This window comes from Rhinoraja longicauda, chromosome 1 (assembly GCF_053455715.1).
Source record: "Rhinoraja longicauda isolate Sanriku21f chromosome 1, sRhiLon1.1, whole genome shotgun sequence".
NCBI lineage: Eukaryota > Metazoa > Chordata > Chondrichthyes > Rajiformes > Arhynchobatidae > Rhinoraja > Rhinoraja longicauda.
Window position 1 is genome coordinate 104,500,671 of NC_135953.1, and position 16,143 is coordinate 104,516,813.

The 16,143-nt window shown below is 40.2% G+C and overlaps 1 protein-coding gene across 3 annotated transcripts in view; it reads left to right on the forward strand.

Moving 5' to 3' along the window:
- Positions 1 to 16,143, forward strand: part of nrg1 (neuregulin 1) — a 402,338-nt gene that overhangs the window by 372,337 nt on the left and 13,858 nt on the right. For all 3 annotated transcript variants that reach the window (XM_078403811.1, XM_078403801.1, XM_078403820.1), the window contains 3 exons: positions 6,611 to 6,634; positions 12,136 to 12,238; positions 14,895 to 15,021. In XM_078403811.1, the coding sequence (XP_078259937.1) occupies positions 6,611 to 6,634; positions 12,136 to 12,238; positions 14,895 to 15,021 (254 nt within the window). The remainder of the gene's footprint in view (positions 1 to 6,610; positions 6,635 to 12,135; positions 12,239 to 14,894; positions 15,022 to 16,143) is intronic.

Consider the following 16,143-nt stretch of genomic DNA (forward strand, 5'->3'; position numbering starts at 1 on the left):
TAAAGACACAGACAGAAATGGCTGTAGATACAATGGGCGTTAAGAAGTGATTGCATGCTAAATGACGATGTCTTTCCCTGCACCATCAGCACAGCAGTTTCGCTAAAGATTTGTGACTCCCCATGCAACAAACACAATGATGACTGATAGCGAGTGAAAGAACATTTTCTGTGACATTATAAATCACCTCGAGACCTCTTGTTCAGCGCCAGCTCAATCAATACAAGCCAAACATGCGTTTGAGTAAAATGTAGTTTCTACCCTGCTGGGGAAAGGCAGGGATCAAAGAGAGGAATGTCGCATTGGCTTTGTCACACTTGGCTTTCTGTAAAGCCTGACAGAATCAAGTTACAATGAAGAGATGAAAGAAGGGGTTTGGAAGAGAAGGCAAGGATGAGATTCCTTCAACTTAATTGTTAGAACTGCAAATCATTATAGTTAGACAAAAGTTGGTCAGGATATGACTTTAATATGGGAGAGTGATGGCAATGCCAAGGGTAGGGTTAACTCTTTAGGTACATTTGATGGTAAACACATGTATACAACCAGTCCCATGAAGAGATAAACAACACTGATACGTGGTTAATCATTAGTTATCACCAGGAAAATGCCATAAAAGTTCTCAGATTTTGCTAAGGCCCAGCTAATTTGCTTGCCTCCCTCAGGCATGGAGTCTAGTAGCCATGTGCTCCCAGTCCCATAACATATGCCCAATTCTCTTTTCACTCAGGGAAACTATGGATGTACAATGATTGTTGTCTTTCCAATGATTCTCATATCCCTCAGTAAATTGCCTTGTAGTGTATAGGGCGTGGATGTGAAAGTTGGACAACAGAACCGGTGTGAACAGGTGATCAATTGTCAGCGTGGACTCGGTGGACCGAAGGGCCTGTTTCCATGCTGTATCTTTCAATCAATCAATCAAACTAAAATTTGAATTGGGTGGGTTGCCTTTAGAGGAAATGGTGGACTGACTAGACATGTATTGGTTGGAGTTCAGAAGGGAGAGGGGTGACTTTGAATGAAGAAGCAGGAAAAGACCCATGAGCCTCCGGTAAGATCATGGCTGATGTGATAATGTCCTCACGTCTGGATTCCATTCCATCTGTAACAACCTTTCACCCCCATGTTTATCGAGACTCGACACATTGTCAGTCTTAAAAATATTTGCACTTGGTTGATCCATGATCACCATTGTTGAGGCCACTTCCGATTTATTCAATTAACCAAGATTTAGTGTCCCAGTTGAAAGTTGTGATTTGAACTGATGTTTCTTGATCAGATGTCATTAGTCCAGATCTCCAAGTTATTTTGCAGTCATGTATAACCACTACACTAATACTACACTCCTGATTATTGTAGCAAGATGCGGTCCTTTAAGGAGATGATATCTGTTGGGCTCATGGTAATGTGACCCAAAACTCTGGCCACTTGGCTGACTCTTGGGTATTCTGTGAAATAGACTACCAGTCTGATCAGTTCAAGGGGAATTTAGGCTGAGCGCTATATACTGACCTTGCCTCTGGTGCCCACATACTGCAATTGAAAGAAAAAGTCATGGCTGAGGAGATCTACAGCACTGTTCTAACAGTAGCAGACTTGGCTGCTTATTTAAGAAGTGGAAAATACAAGCAAGGCAGGAGAATCGGCAGTGTTTTGACAGTTTAAAGAAAAACAGGCTGCCTTATGGCATTATTTATTGCGATGATACTGTATTGTTTAGATTAGCAGAATGGGCAGATGGTGGAGTAATGGACAGAGGATCCCTTATCAGGACTTGTAAATGGATCCAGACTGATGGGTCCTTGTCTGAATTGAACTTGCCACCTGGGATTGGAGAAGAATGTCATTTATTTAAAGTGATTTTTATTTTGCCGATCAGCGATCTGAAATGCTGTGGAATCATTTAGCCTCCCAATGCTCAGGCTGATTTGAGCAACAGATGCCGCCTGGTCCTGAGGAAGGAAACAGATAGCGAAGAATAAGTTTCAGGGGGAGAATGTCTGTGGGTCTGTCCTCACTGTGCAAATGCTACAGGAGAACAGGGGGCTGTAGGGAATGGTGCAGAGAGGCAGAGGGAACAATAATGATACAATGGTGCTTTTATTGCCACCTGTGCAAATGCACAGTGAAATTATTTTCTTATAAACAGTCCAGTAGAGTATTGCCATACCTAAGCACATCCCGATTAGCAACGTGGGCGGAGATAGTCTACTGATGCCACTGATGCAAGTGGGGCCATGTTTTGTCACCATTTCTAAAGTCCAGTCTGCCCTTTAGTTGTTATGGGCGGTGCCCGTTCCAGGCAAGCCCCAGGCTGCTGCCGGGCCACCATCCGTCACCGTCCTCAGACGTGTGGATCGACCAGCGAACCGACTTCTTCACCTCACCCGCCCACCTTTGTTCCCAGGAAGCCAAACAGAAATTAGTAACGCACTGGCAATGGGAGGAGAGAAAATAAGGACAGAATTGAGAGAAGAGGGGAAGAGATGGAGAGTGAATGTGGAAACTTGAGGTGTAGAGGGTTAGAGAATACGAGAAAGAAAGCAGGGTAAAGAAACAATTTTTAGAAACCAAAATATATCAATCTGATCAGAACATGAAGTGAGTTAGCTCTGAAGAATTCACATCAGACATAACCTTTAATCCTTCTTAGAAGGACAGATGTCTTCATCCTTATGAGAATCATTTGGGAAGGTCAGTGCAGTCTAACTCCCAACTATTTAACATCCTCCACTATCTCTTAAGCTAGTTTATAATTTGAAGGCTGAGGAGACCATGCATAGATGTAATCAGTTCAAATATAGTTCTCAGCCTTGTAGCACATCAGTTCCATAGACAAAGTTCAATCCAGTGATTGGGACAGAAGTGAATCAAACAGTACCCTAGCTTATGAAAGGACTTATAACCGAGGGGAAGAAGCTATTCCTGAGTCTGGTGGTGTGCACTTTCAACCTTCTGTACCTCCCACCAGATGGGAGCAGGGAGAAGAAGGAATGACCAGCGTAGGACAAGTCTTTGATTTGTTGACTGCTTTTCCAAGGCAGCTTGAAGTGTAGATGGAGTTAATGATGAGTTGTCTGGTCTGTGTCAGAAACAGAGAGGTTTCTAAGATTAATGCCAAATTATTCCGTCAAAGTGAACCCAAATTGCTGGGCAACAAAAAGGTCCTTAGTTATTTCCCTTACCCTATGAGTTACCAAGGATGCCTACTAGTTTTGGTTTACTCAAGAGATGTAGGTATTATTGGTGAGGCTGGAATTTATTGTGCATTGTTAGTTGTCCTGTGAGGGTGAAGGCACGCATTCTCCTCAAACCCTCTGCCAGTCTCTGTGGAGACTGCGCCCATACGTATGAGGGGTTGGAAGTCCCCGTGTTAAAAATGCGAAGTAGAGCAGACGACTGGTATCTGAATAATGTCTGAGGAAGCATTAAAGGATGCTGATAGTGCCACTGAGGAAACAACTGCTCAGACATGTCTCCTTCTGATAGCACCAAACTGCAGCTCCAATCTTCCTGTCGAGCTCATGGACAAAATACTATGTGGCTCTGACACAACCTTAGGCAGCACCCATTCCACAGAGTGCACGAAGAATGTGTTATTATAAAAAACAAAGGGAAGAGGATATGATAACAGCCCACGAGTATCAGCCAAATGTTACTGATAAATCCTGAATTGCACATTCCAGAGCTCCGATTCTGTATTTATTTATTTTTCTAAACAAATCTTTTTTAACAGATAAAGTCAAGGGCCATTTGTTTTTGACGGACATTTGCGGGAATTGATTCAGAGCTATAGATGACCATCAAATGCACTGTTAGATAACGATGAAGTTTGTTAATCAGCACTTAATTCCTTAAATACCTAACTTGTTGTTATTCAAAATTCTGACGTCTGCACCAATATTAGGAAGTGTTTATGCCAACCTCTCACATTGTAATGATACCCTCCCAACACTGGAGGCAGTGTAACACCTCCCCCAATGGGAGATTGCCATTACAAGGTTTAAAACCAGCTGAAAATCCAAAATTCGAACAATCAATATTGGAAATACGCAACAGATTAGGCAGCATCGAAAGGAAGAGAAACAGAGTTAACATTTCAGTTTGAGCACCTTTCAAAAGGCACCATGGTAGCGCAGCAGTAGAGTTGCAGCATTAGGGTAGCACAGTGGCGCAGCAGTAGAGTTGCAACCTCATAGTGCCAGAGACCCGGGTTTAATCCTGACTACGGGTGCTCTCTATACAAAGTCTGTATGTTCTCCCTGTGACCACGTGGATTTTCTCCAGGTTCTCTGATTTCCTCCCACACTCCAAAGACGTACACATTTGTAGGTTGATTGGCTTCAGTAAAAATGTAAATTGTCCCTAGTGTGTAGGATAGTGCTTGTGTATGGGATGATCGCTGGGCGGCGCGGACTCGCTAGGTCGGAGGGGACTCGGTGGGTCGGAGGGCCTGTTTCCGCACTGTACCTTTAAAACTAAAACAAAACATAATCAACCTGAAAGTTTAACTGTTACTCTCACAACAGATGCTGGCTGAACTGCTTAGTATTTGCTGCATTTTCTGTTTGTCATTATAAGGTAAAGAGATTAGATGAACATTTCCCACTGCAAATGTGGATGTAGGAATTTTGAAAGTAAAATGAAAATAAGGAAGGGTTATTGTAACCTATCCAACTATTGCCCTGCATACAGCTCCCTTTAAGTTGAAGGCTCAAATGGACTGAATTTCAATACTGCCTCCTCTACCCCAACCATTTTTTTGGTTATTAACATTAACAATGATTGCAGTGAAAGACCATGCAAAGAGGTCTTTGGTTTCTACTGCTAATGGCTCTGAAATCTGCTCCGCGGTTAACTGAATATCCAAATAGTCAGGATTACTCTGCTGGCCAAACTCGTGTTCAAAACAGAGATTTAAATACTTGTTTGTTTTCAACTTCCAAAGAAAAATGAACCCAAACTGTTTGCTCTCAAATACTAGGCATCATTACTCCTATGTCATGTTCCTCCCTCAGATAGAAAGCCAACCTCAAGGTTTATAGAGTTGAAAATATTTTAAGTGGTAGCCTGACATTGACCAGACAACTTTAATAGCTAGAGCCAGATCTTTAAAGTAACTGTCTATATCCTTTAACTTAGTTGAATGATGGAGCTTGGTGGGGTGCAGTGGGAGGTGTAGATACCCATGGGATTGTGAAGCATGTTGAATCTATAAGTTCTAGTTTTGTGAGCATGCATCTTTAATATTGTGGCCCTTGTTCCCAATGTTTTGTAAAATTGCTATATGTTTTCCTCATTTTCTCTCTTAATGATTGTAATTCCACCTAATATTGTATATGTGTAAATCAGCATCATGATTGAAACAGTCTGCACACTTGAGCATGTTTGCTATTTTAACTCTTGCTTTCTTTCTCTCTTCCAACAAAACTAATGTTTGTATTTAGCAATGCTCATGCAAAACTGTCTTCAGTTTCCTCAGGATCTCGCTAAGGAAACTGAAGTTAAATCTATCAAATTTATCTCTGGAAGTAGAAATTAGATGGACATTACAAATTCACTATTTTATTTATGAAATTGGGTCAGCGTGTTATTTGCTTTTAAAGGAAACTACTTCAAAATTTTTACATTTAAAATAATCGTGGATTAACACAATGTTGACTTACCCAATGCCTTTTTGAAGTGATGTGAAGTTAAATAGTCGGAAGTGATGTTAAGTTAAATAGTATTTCAAATGTGCTCCATATTAGCTAATGGTATAACCATAGAAAGAAAGACACTAAGTGAGGAAATAAGTAAAATGAGGAAATTTAAATAAGATTAATGGGATAACCTTATTGCAACTACATTAGGATTTCAGATAATTGAAATAAGTTTTTTGTCATATGTGAAGATATTCAACTTACACAGATACTTGGAAATTAAAAGATAAATTTGACTTACTTAAGACAATCTCCATCGTTCAAACTGGGACAGTATGTCTCCTTTGGTTTAAAGCAGCATCATTTGACATATCTCCTGTAGTGAAATGTGCATGTTGCCCCTAACTTTATATACCTGGTCATAACTCTCATTCATTTAAAATTTCCCTGCTATTGAGAACTAGGGCACAAATTATATATTTTTGAAAATAAATGTTCACTGTGAACAAAGTCAGGCTGGTCAATTACGTTGTCCAAACTTATACATCACAAAAGGCATTGCTTTACCTCACAAAATGAAAATTAAGTTTGAATAAAAGATTGATTTCCATCTGAATATCCTAATTAATGTCCTTGCAATGTTACCAAAATGACTCTATGGTTTTTTATTTGCTTGAGTAATTGACAATTAATTCTATTCAATTCAATTCAATGCAAACCAACGATTTTATAGGCGTGTTATTTATTGTTGAGAAGAGTATGCACTTTGCAGAACACTAAAGCAGCTTATGTGAGCACTGTTTTCTCTGGAATGTGGCCTCTCGTCATTGTCTCTGGTGTGCAAACACAGGCTAACCATGTTATTTGTGTGATTTTTTCCCTCCAATATGTTGAACTGCTCTTCTCTGAAACTTTTTCTCCCTTGTTTTTTCCTTTCCTTTTTTGTCAACTTTCTGCATTGGCAGAGCATCTTGGAATTGAATTTATGGGTATGGACAAATCATTGCTTTTAATCTGCAGACTAGAACATGCCACGTATGAACCTCCCTCCGATTCCTAACCCAGTCTCTCTTCCCTTTCCCATCCCACCCACCCTGCTTCTGTTGCTTTTGGAAGGGATGATCCAGCCATAACTGCCAGTCTGCCATGGTCCCACACTTTTTGTGGCTAGCACATAGGTAATGTGTGACAAGGAATCTGATCCTGTGCCTCATTCAAACTGCATGCTGAGAAGTGGAAGTGTCATCAGGAGTAAGGCCTTGCAGTCCATTTCAAGGCTGATCCACTATCCACATAATTCCATTGCTCCATCTGAGTTTGGTTTCCATCATTCATTTAGTGTCATAATCTTTTTAACTTTTTGTTTTAAGAAGGATCTAATCAAACTACATCACTGCATAATAATTTTAAAAAACAAACATCTGCTATTAAAATAGTTCACTGTCTAATATGTGCACACAGTTGGTAGCATGATAGCACAGGACAAATGATGTCATACAAACACAAAGTAGGCTGGAGGATCTCAGAGGGTCGGGCGGTATCAGTGGAGAAAAATGGGCGGATGACGTCTCAGGTCAGGCACCCAAGATGCTCCATCTACACTAGTCCCACCTGCCCGCATTTAGCCCATATATCCCTCTAAACCGTTCCTATTTATTTACCTGTCCAAATGTCTTTCGAAATTTTAAAGTAATTGAAAATTTATATTATATCCGAAATATGAAACACAGCAGTCCTCATTCTAACACAGTTTCACAATGCCAGTTCTCAAAGGAATCAAACAAGGCGTCCACACTTGTTTGATTAAAAAGCTGATTGCAAACTCCCTCTTCCCACTTAGGATTAAGGCTTCCTGTATCTTGTTAATGCTTTACAGTTTAGCCAGTATTTCTAAACTCTTAGTGGGGAAAAAAAATGAATAAGCAAACTAATAGCCTCAAGATTGGAACTTATGACCTGTTAGTGAGAGGAGAATGTTCCAACAGTAATGTAAATTGAAATTGCTTCCATTGACAGGAGGCAATAAGTATTTTTGTCCAAAGGAAATTATATTTGTGACTGAAGTCTTTGAAAATGGAAAAGCATCATTACTAGCAATACGCTTGAGATAGAAGATGTTTTGTTCGACTATCTCTCTGTTGTTGGCAGATGACTGCTGCTCTGGAGAATAGAAAAGAGCTCTCCTCCAAACCCCCCTTCCTCCTCCTCCCTTTCCCACCCCATTTGCCCTGTTTAATTTAACAATAATTTAAGAGTTTATTGCCTGCTCAAGCTAATGGCCACTTATTTGGGCCATTATTTAAACTACTTTAAAAATAAAACCATCTTGCAATTAAACATTGTTTTTCCATTGATCATGGTATAGACCCAGATCTTAATGTCCTGTGAATTTATTACCCACGTCAGGGTATGGATAGGGATAGCCCTTGCATATAATGGCAATCTTCCTCAGTATTCTATTTGACTGTCAGGGGAGGAACACTGTGTTCTCAGCTGAGTCGGCCTTGAACGTCAGTAGTTGATTACTGTAGATGTACAGGACAAGGCCATCAACACATATCCTTCCAACAATTCCCAAACATCTGCAGGCACAGACAATGGAGAATGAACGATACTTCCCTCTATGTCTGGAACTCAGTAAATTGAACAAGATATTGTCTTTTAAATGAAGACATTTTAAACACAAATTTAGTCCCTCCAAGTAACAACGAATAGGCAGAACTAAATCAATTCTTGTCGACAGGTTTGTGTGTTACTAGGACAGGTGGAAAATTGGGCTTGGATTGTTGGGTAGTTAGCAAATTTATATGAAACCATTAGAGTTTGAAAGGATGGCACAAAACGCTGGAGTAACTCAGCCGGCATCACTGGAGAAAATGGACAATTGACTTTTCAGGTCGGAACTCTTCTTCAGACTGAAAAAGGGTCTCGACCCGAAATGTCACCTATTCATGTTCTCCAGAGACGCTGCCTGACCTGCAGAGTTACTCCAGCATTTTGTGTCTTTCCTTGGTATAAACCAGCATCTGCAGTTCCTTGTTATTCGAGTATGAAATAAAATGTTCACTCAATGACGAAATCGGCAGAGATTACGATTGCTTCTAGCTGGGGAAGGAGTTTTTCTGCAACGAGATTAGTAAAATTATAAAAATAAACAACGTAATTAAGGAGGTAGTAGGAAAAGGAACAGCACATAGAACAATGTTATTTTTATATATATATCAGATCATGTTACTTACACTCATGAAAAAATTCACCACCTTCATCAAAACCAATCTCTTATAATCCACAACCAGTCCCATGTCTGGTTCCTAGCGGAAGAAGTAGATAAATAAATAGTTAAAGTAAGCTGCGGCCTAACCCATAGAAACAAGGGAATAGGAGGGGAATACTTGGCCCCTGAGCTTCCCACCATTCATCGTCACTTCCACCATTCAATGTCATCCATATGTCTTCCACTTCATCCATATGTCATTTCCCCAAATCCTCCAAAACCTCTAGTTATCAATAATCCATCAACCTTAAATTCCAAATTAATAACTGACCTGGTAATGTTTACCATTTGCAAAAGAGCATTACAAATTCTATCATTCTCTGCGTGTTGAAAGTGTTTCCTGCCCTTACTCCAAAATTTGGACCATAACCCTAGTTATGATCCTCAGTTCCTCAACTAACAGAAAGAGATTGTCTCTATTTATACCCTTAGTTCCTCCTAATATTAATCAACCTCAATTCAATCAGCCCTTAACAAATGATTGCCACTCGGTGTAATCTCACGTGTCAGTTAGCATTCTGGTCCAGTCCAGGAAGCATTCTGGTAAATTGACACTAAACTCAATTGAATCCAAATGTAATCATTCTCATTTTTATCTTTGTTATTATATTTTCTATCATTTCAAAAGTACCCAAGTAAGTCGTGATTAATGTTTGTGCTGGTTCAGTCAGTCGGTGGTTATGTTTGTGGGACATCCCTTCGCACTTTACTTCAATCACTTTCTTTTCAAGGTATTTCTCTATTTTATTTTCCTCTCCCAAGCATGCTATGCCAGGCCCACAGTTGGCTTTCTAACCTGAAACTACTGTTAATGAAATAAAACCTCTACTATTCTACAATCCTTTTCCTTTTCCTTTTTTTTTAAACATTGCTCGCTGCTTTGGCGAGTCTGGGTTTCCTAGATTATTCCAGTTGAATTGATGTTTGGTCTTGTATGGACTTGGTGTTGATCCATCTGTTGTGATTGTCCCATGTTGTTATTGTAAATAGTAGGATGGCCATTGGCCAGCTAGACAGGAAAGAGGCACAAAGTATGTTAATAATGTAAGCACACTCGTGGCCAGCTGTTGAGATAATATTTTCCTTTGTATTCTTAAAAATCAGGCAGAATTTGAAGTTTTTGCACTGTGCTTGAACTCTCTAATTTTCTCCACACAGTTACACTTTTTGGATTTTATTAATGGTTCTTTGATGATTCACAGGCCAATATCATATATTTTACACTTTTTAATTACATTAATATATATCTCTTGTCAAAACAAGTGATAAATACAGAATATTTTTGACACATCCCAGATTTTAATGTTATAAACTTCAGGAATTAAGTGAGGTCTTTTTTGCAAAGGGCACTTTTGTCTTGCATAAAAGCCCATAACATTCCGCCATCAGTGTCCAATTTAACCCACCATCAAGCTTGAGCATTGACCGATGCATTTGATTTGATAAGAGTTAACCTCCTAATTTCTCACAGAGTGGTATTGTTGTCACATACTTTATTCTGTGACTTTAATGTCAAAACAGAGAAGATAGGAGCAACAGCAGTCCATTTATTCCCTCTGGCCTGTTTTACTATTCAATACAATCGCGGCAGATCCTCTCACAATAGCATATTCCCACTCCCTCCCCATAGCTCACAATCCATCTTCCATCTAACATCATGCTGTTCTTCTTCTTAAATATACTTGGTCCGTTCATAGGTTCTAGGAGCAGAATTAGGCCACTCGCCCCATCTAGTCTACTCCATCATTCATTCATGGCTGATCTAGCTTTCCCACTCAACTCCATTCTCCTGCCTTCTCCCCATGACCCCTGACACCGGTACTAATCAAGAATCTATCAATCTCCACCGTAAATATATCCATTGACTTGGGGTCCACAGCCACCTGTGGCAATGAATTCCACAGATTCACCCACTCTTGACTAACGAAATTGCTCCTCATTTCCTTTCTAAAGGTACATCCCTTTATTCTGAGGCTATGACCTCTGGTCCTAGAATCTCCCACTAGCGGAACCATCCTCTCCACATTCACTCTCCAGGCTTCCTCCAAATCTTCCAACCTCTCGTGAATGTCAAAACCTAGTGAACCAAATCTCTCCTCATGCAGCAGTCCAGTACATCCTGAGAATCAGTTCGGTGCAAGAAAAACTTACAAATTTTGTCTGATTTTCTAGAAAATGGTTCATTCTCGTTAAAGAAAAACTTTGTATAAAAAACAATTCCTTTATTTTTAACATATTGATGAAAATATCCCTAGCCCTGTCAGCTGGCCTCTGTTCTGAAATGTACCTTGAAGGTGCTTCACTCAGTGATATTTCTCTGCCAGTGATCTCAGCTCAAGTTAAAGGTTGGGTTGCAAATGAAAGCATCCCAATCAATAAGGTTGAAAATGATTTGTAACTTTACTCTTGCCTGATCCATGGCTTCAAGGAGGAGTTGAGAAGTGGAAATAAAAATGCCCAGAATTAAATATTTTCAACCACTTATGTATTCCTCGGAACCTATTGATTGACCACAAATATCTCTTGCACATGACTATGCTGCAGAAAACATCAATGAGTAAGCACCCAATAATATTTTAACTTTAGTGTTATGTAGAATTGAGAAGCATTTTTGTTAAATGTACTGCAAGAATTTGAAAAGGCAATTTTTGGCTTATATAATATTTTCAGTTTGCTTTTTGTCCTATGCTTGTGTAGAAGAGATGAATCAACTGAATTTTTTTTATGGCTTAATAGGGAAAGCCAATATGGTGTCTGCAAGAAATGTATGGAGAAATATTTATTTGTATACATATATGGCTGTGCTCACTTTAAAGTATGGACGGAACTCAAAATAACGAAGGCATCTGATGATTTGCATTAACATGAATCTTCTTGGTCACTGATGCCTACAGACATCCTTGCAGACACCACAGCTACAATTAAAAATCGTGTTAGATACAGTTCTCTGTCAGTACCATGCTTCTGGTGAGGTCGAACTGAAGCAGAGCAATATTGCAAAGAAACATAAGATAAAAGACTCAAGTTTTGCATAAACCAGGAATTGCCTTTCACTGAAAAAGAAGTACAGTGTTTCCATTTTTAACCAAAAGCACAAAGCGGGTGGAAAATGGAAACTGTATGTGCACTTTATCCTCATCAATAGAACAACGTGATTGCATTTACATAACATTGTGAGTCAGATTGTGACGTCCTGCCTTCTGTTTTTCTCTTCAGAGGCTGAGGAGCTGTACCAAAAGCGAGTTCTGACGATCACAGGGATCTGTATTGCTGTCCTGGTGGTCGGTATCATGTGTGTGGTGGCGTATTGCAAAACAAAGTAATTCAGAGCTTCATTTGTTACGAAAAAGCCCAATCAATGGGCTTTATTTTATTGTCTCTTATTTCCATTACCCAGACAAATTCGCTTTGTGTTTGAAAGTCAGCTTTCTTTAAAAGAAAAATCACCCTTTTGCACAAAGCAATATTTAAGAAAAGTAAAGCAGTTTGAATCTGTCACAGGTTGGCACAGTGGTAGAGTTGTTGCCTTATAAGCGCCGGAGACCCAGGTTTGATCCTAACCACGGGCACTGTATGTACTGAGTTTGTATGTTCTCCCTGTGAGCTCATGGGCTTTTACCCAGGTGCCCCGGTTTCCTTCCACATTGCAAAGATGTGCAGGTTTGTAGGTTAATTGGCTTGTGTAAATTTCCCATAGTGTGTAGGATGAGAAAATGATATAACAGTGAACTAGTGTACTGGTGATCGTTGATTGGCACCGACTCAGTGGATTGAAGGGCCTGTTTCCACGCTGTATCTCTACACTCTAAACAGGACTATTCAGCAGCCATTTTTAGGAGCCCTCTCTGCTAAACTCTAGGAATGAAATATAAGGCATAATTGAAAATGGGAGTGTAAATAATGGAGTTGGTTTGTACGAAGAGCCAAGTTTGAACACATCCCAACTGATGCATGAAGATTTTGTTTTGCTTGCTGAAAAGGATCTGAATGAAATGTCTTCAGGACGTCTCAACACAGTTTTTCCTGGGCAGATGGCCAGAGTTCAGAACTGCCTATAATCTTGCATAAATCATTTGAGAATAGATGTGAAGATGGACAGCGGGGCAAATGCTGAAAGAAAAATGAATACTGCTGGACTTTATTGATATCCATCTCATCAGATTTCTACCGGGTGTTGCCCACTCATTTTCTTAGCTGTCTTGTGTGGTCCAGTTTAGTTCAGAGATACAGCGCAGAAACAGGCCCTTTGGCCCACTGACCAACGATGATCACCCCTGCACAAATTCTATGTTATCCCACTTTCACATCCTACACACAAGGGGTAATTTACAGAAGCCAATTAACCTACAAACCTGCACGTCTTTGGGATGTGGGAGGAAACCGGAGCACCCGGAGAAAACCCACACGATCACTGGGAGAACGTGCTGACTCCATACAAACAATGCCTGTAGTCAGGATCTGACCCAGGTCCCTGGCACTGTAAGGCAACAACTCTACCACTGCACCACAGGAGATATAGATAGTCATCGAGTGATAGAGGGGGAATAAACTTTGAGTGCTCTCTGCCCATAAAATCAGGATCAATTGTCAACTTTTATTATACTTTATTTACTGCTAACAGTTATGCATTATGTGAAATGATCTGTGTCGAGAGGGAAAGGATTTAGCCAACTAGGTAGATTTACTTATAGGGTGAATCGGATGTTGAGAGAACCAAAGCCACAGGACATATAGATAAAATCCCAGAAAGTCATCCCTGCTCTGCAGCACTACACATGTGTAACAACTGACATATTATGCTCTGTCCCCAAAATTCAGTTCTATTGACTTTACTATGACAGAGGGTATTTAGGGCTACTGATCAAGAATTGATTGTCAATGAAATTTGGTTAATAACAAGTCCCAAAAGGAATTCGGGGAAAAACTCCTACCTCCACACGTTAGATAGAATGTGCAATTCACTACCCGATGATGAGGCTGAGGTGAATTGTGTGGATACATTTCATAAAGAAAAAGAGTTATCAAAGTAGGCAAGATAGGCAGCTTAAATCCTGCCGCAGTTTATTTGGGTTTAAAGTCCTATCTCTGCTATGTAAATTCTATGTATTTCTAAGCAGATTCATAGTCTTACACCATGGAAACAAGCCCTTCAGCCCAGCTTGCCCACACCGGCCAACAAGTCCTATCTACACTAGTCCCACCTGCATGCGTTTGGCCAATATCCCTCTAAACTGTCCTATCCATGTATCTGTCTAAATGTTTCTCAAAAACATTGCAATAGTACCTGCCTTAACTACCTCCACCGGCAGCTCATTCCACACAACCAATACCCTTTGTGTGAAAAGGTTACCCCTTAGGTTCTTATTAAATCTGTCCTCCTCACCTTAAACCTATGTCCTCTGGTTCTTAATTCCCCTACTCTGGGCAAGAGACTCTGTGTGCCTACCCGATCTACTCCTCTCACGATTCTGTTCATCTCTATAATGTCACCACTCATCCTCCTGCGTTCCAAGGAATAGAGTCCTAGTCAGTTCAACCTTTCCCTATCGCTCTGGTTCTCGAGTCCTGGCAACATCCTTGTAAATCTTCTCTCAAGTATTTCGACAATTTTTGGGTTGAAGTTGCTTTAGAACCTCTCGTTAACAAATGTATCACACAACTGTGCCATGCAGGAATGGCTGCAAACTCAACACGGTTCCCATCAGTGCAACCATTCATTCAGTTAGTTCTTCGCTGTTTTTATTTTTAGAAGCATTTGGTTTGGACAGGATGCAGAGGAAGGATTAAATAAGACTAATATGTGAGCCATACGTAAAGGGTTGGCCATTCAGTTTGAATGTTACACTGGTGCTGAGAGAAAGAAGGGCTGATAATTCATCCCTGGGATTTTTAACTATTTTTAATGTAAAGAAAATGTCCAAAATTATGTTTATTCTTATTGTTCCTGATTGCATCGTCTGTGCTGTCATTTACAGAAAACAGAGGAAAATGTTGCACGATCGGCTGAGACAGAGTCTCCGCTCTGAGAGAAACAACATGGTAAACCTTGTAAATGGACCCCATCACGCAAACCCCCCAGCGGAAAATGTTCAGTTGGCAAATGTAAGTTCAGCTGGCATCAATATCCATTAAAAGCATTCACTGCATTGTGAATGATCTGTGATCTACAACCTGTGATCTACAACCCAGGCTTCTGAGCATTCACCTAGTGCCACCGGTTCTTTGGTTCATTTCTACAGAAATGCCTGAGATATAAATGATTTTCTAATACATTAGCAACCTGCACCGTGGAACTGCAAACATATTTTAAGCAGAAGGCAATGTTCACCAACTGCACCCACACATTCAAAGAAAGTAAAATTCTTTGACATGCAATAAAAAAAGTGTTTTAATCTCCCTCCCATGGAGCATGCAACCACAGAGATTGAATGCAAAGGAAATGACTGCTGACTCCAGAGGCTCTGCATGTATCACAGTTGTGTGATACATTCGACCCTTCGCATCTGTTGTAGCCCTTCGGGGACCTGCTGCACTCTAAAGTTAAACAGCTACTAGTGGCACCACCACAATAAATACAGGCCATAAATGTAATGAGTTGTCCTGCAGATTTATCACTTGAGATTTTGCAGGAAACTCCGAGGGCCCAGACCTAGCAGCATTTGGATAGACGAAAACTGATCAGGAATAGGTTTGTTTGTTTATTATTGTCATGTGTACTGAGATGCAGTGCAAAGCTTTAGTTTGCGTGCTATCCGGTCTTTAAAAAAAGGCTATAATTAATACAATCAAGCCGTGCACAGTGCAAAGATAAAGGATAAGGGGTACAACATTTAATGCAAAGATATAACATTGAATTCCGATAAAGTCGGATTGAAGAAATATCAAAGGTATCCTATGAGGTTGATGGGAGGTTAGGACTGCACTCTAACTAATGGGAGGACCGTTCATTTGCTTGATAGTCAGCATGGATTAATGTGTGAGCAATTGTGTCTCACAAATCTAAAGAGGGTTTGAAGAGGTAACCAAGAGGATTGATGAAGGCAAGTTGGAGTCTAGATGGACTTCAAGCAAGGCCTCTGTCAAGATCCTGCATGGTAGGTTAGACTGGAAGGTTAGACTGTTTGGGATCCAGGAAGTACTTGCTAATTAAATACATAATTGGCTTGATGGTAGAAAGCAGAAGGTGAGAGTGGATGTATTCACAAAATGCTGGAGTAACTCAGC